The sequence below is a fragment of the Pteropus medius genome, unplaced genomic scaffold (assembly GCF_902729225.1).
Source record: "Pteropus medius unplaced genomic scaffold, Ma_sr-lr_union100, whole genome shotgun sequence".
Classification (NCBI taxonomy): domain Eukaryota; kingdom Metazoa; phylum Chordata; class Mammalia; order Chiroptera; family Pteropodidae; genus Pteropus; species Pteropus medius.
The window spans coordinates 48,272,065-48,274,463 of record NW_024344378.1 but is presented as its reverse complement, the minus strand read 5'-3'; the positions used below and the strand labels follow the sequence as shown (position 1 = coordinate 48,274,463).

At 50.8% G+C, this 2,399-nt stretch overlaps 1 protein-coding gene across 1 annotated transcript in view; it reads right to left on the bottom strand.

The window, feature by feature from the left end:
- Window positions 1-1,945, bottom strand: part of VDAC2 (voltage dependent anion channel 2) — an 11,478-nt gene extending 9,533 nt beyond the window's left edge. Inside the window, exons 1-3 of the mRNA XM_039872175.1 lie at window positions 1,784-1,945; window positions 1,523-1,577; window positions 318-417 (exon numbers count right to left, since the gene is read on the bottom strand). Coding sequence (XP_039728109.1) covers window positions 318-417; window positions 1,523-1,553 — 131 coding nt within the window. The 5' untranslated portion in view covers window positions 1,554-1,577; window positions 1,784-1,945. The remainder of the gene's footprint in view (window positions 1-317; window positions 418-1,522; window positions 1,578-1,783) is intronic.
- Window positions 1,946-2,399: the final 454 nt, after the last annotated feature.

The following is a 2,399-nucleotide window of genomic DNA, read 5'->3' as shown; positions in this document are numbered from 1 at the left end:
AAAGCCCACAATCCATTAGGAGTCACTACCACAAAAGCAAAACAGTAATTTCTAATAACAATAGTACTAATTCTAGTCAACCAAAGCCTAAACTACATCTGAAGGAAATGAAAGCACAGCTGTTTTCTTAAAGGTAAAATCTTTAAGCCAGAGTTTGAAAAACTGAAGGAAACTGCAGTGGAAAAAAATGTGAACTGCTACAGAACTAATTTAACAGAAATTTTATCTAAAATAGAAGAATTAATGCAGCAACATATTTACAATTTGAAGAAATTATTAATTTAATTTCCCTAAGCAATCCAAACACACATTTTCACTTATGACGCAAATTTTTTAAAAAGTTCTTACCAAATCCTTTGTTGAAAATGTCTCTGGCAGCTTTGCCAAGGTCAGCATATGATGGAGGAATACACATTGCTGGTGGGGAAAAAACATTCCAAGTGTTAAGGTTCCAGCTCTCCCACTTTCTGTCCAAGAACTAGATTATGCTATCTTTGCTATCCTTAAATTCAAGCAGTCCAACTTACTGGATGTGTGTTTTTGATACCACTAGAAACTACAATAAAATTGTAAGATCCATGAAGGAGGTATCCCCAACAAAGTCTTATTTCTATAATGGATAACCACAGGAAGTAGCTTTACAAACTAGTGAAATGCCTTCCAAAATAGAAAAAGAGGCTGTCTATTCCTAAATTTACACACTGCCTGCAGCCTCACCTCCTTAGACTAGTACAAGAATCAAACACATGTACACACATGTATCTATCCATATAGATAGATCTGCAAAATTCACCAGAATGGGCAGATTTAACCAAATGAGATAAAAGCAAAACCTAAGACAAAGCCCCCTCACCCAATATATCCTTTAGTATCTTTACTGAGGTCAAAACCAACATTCTAGAGTGGGTAGAGAAAGGTACATAATTAATACTTTGGGAATTTAAATATTGTAACTTAGAAATAACACGGCCATCTATGTTTCACACAAGTGTCTACATCAACTAAATATCAAATAGCACTTTAAACATATTAATACGATACTCAAACTCAAGTCCTAAGCCAATACTGTGCAGCTTAAGTGCAAGCAATCTGAGTTCCTAACACCAGCTCATTCATTCTACAAAGTGCGTCCACGCCCTTAGGAGCACGTGTAATGACCTTGCGCTCTTTCACAAGGGGGGGTTTACTACTTCCTCTAGAAAAATGACTGATCCAATCCTCCAAAAGTCGCATCCAACTATTAATAACTTTTTGCTTTTGAGTTGGTCAAAGACACGTCCAAAAGCCAAAGGTGAATGCGGCCACAGACCAACTCCTCTGGCCTAGTCCCTTTATCCGAAAACCAGAATCCCAGCCCCTCCTCCACAGAGCCGGGGGGTCAAGACTGTAGAGTGGCTATGGAAAAGGGTGAATTTCCAAGTCCTAAGTGAGATGGGAGAAAGAAGTTGAGGTTATCTGGTTGACAGGCTTGGACTCCCCGGACGCAGCCGCCCCATCCGTCAGAGATGCCTCGTCTACTTACGCCGCACGCAAGTAGGTCCGTAAGTCGCCATGGCGAGGCCGCGGGAAGAGCTGATCTGCGGGAGGAACAAGAAGTGCGGTCAGCAGAAGTAAGAGGCGGGTCAAGGAGCCAGAAGGGGGTCTTGGACAGAGAAGGGAAAGGGGGCGCGGGGCGACGCGGCCATCTTAGGGAGCCAGGGCCAACCCCGAGTCCGGCTCAGGCCTCTTGTCTGGCCGCCGAGGACTAGGCCTCCACGTCGGAGTGAGGCGGGCGCGGCGGTACCTAGTGGTCTCCTGAGGGGGGCTGACGCCGCCACTCCGCTCGCAGCTGAGGCCGCTCGGCTCGCTCAGGATCGGGCTGCAGCTGCCGCGGCTGGAGGGCGAAGTGAAGGAGACACCGTTCCGCCCGCCGCAACCCTGTCCTCCCTCCTCCAGGACCCCGCTGCTGTCCCCAGGGCTGTCCACCGCGCCTGTCCCCGTAGCGCCACCGGCTGCCCACTCCTACCTGCTCCGGTACAGCCACATGGACCGAGGGCACCCCCGCCCCCTGGGTGGGCTGCCTCGGCCTGTCGGCTGGGGCCGGACAGGCAGAAGCTGCCGGATCTCGGGTCAGGCAGCTACGAGGGCAGTCCCAGAGGCGACGGGGCGGGGAACGGCGAACGCCAAGCGGTAGGGACCGCGCGCGCGGGGGATGGGGCGGAGGCCCCGCGCGCGCTCGTCACGGGCGGGGCGGGGCGCCAGGCGCGTGCCCGCTCGAGGCCCGGCGCGACTGGGCGTGGCCGCACACGCGGCGAGTCACGTACATCTCTCCGTCTCCCTGTTCTGGTTGTGGTTCCCAAGCCCTGCAGACAGTCCCCGGTATGGGGCGTCTGGCAGGGTCCGCTGAGCGTCGTCCTCGT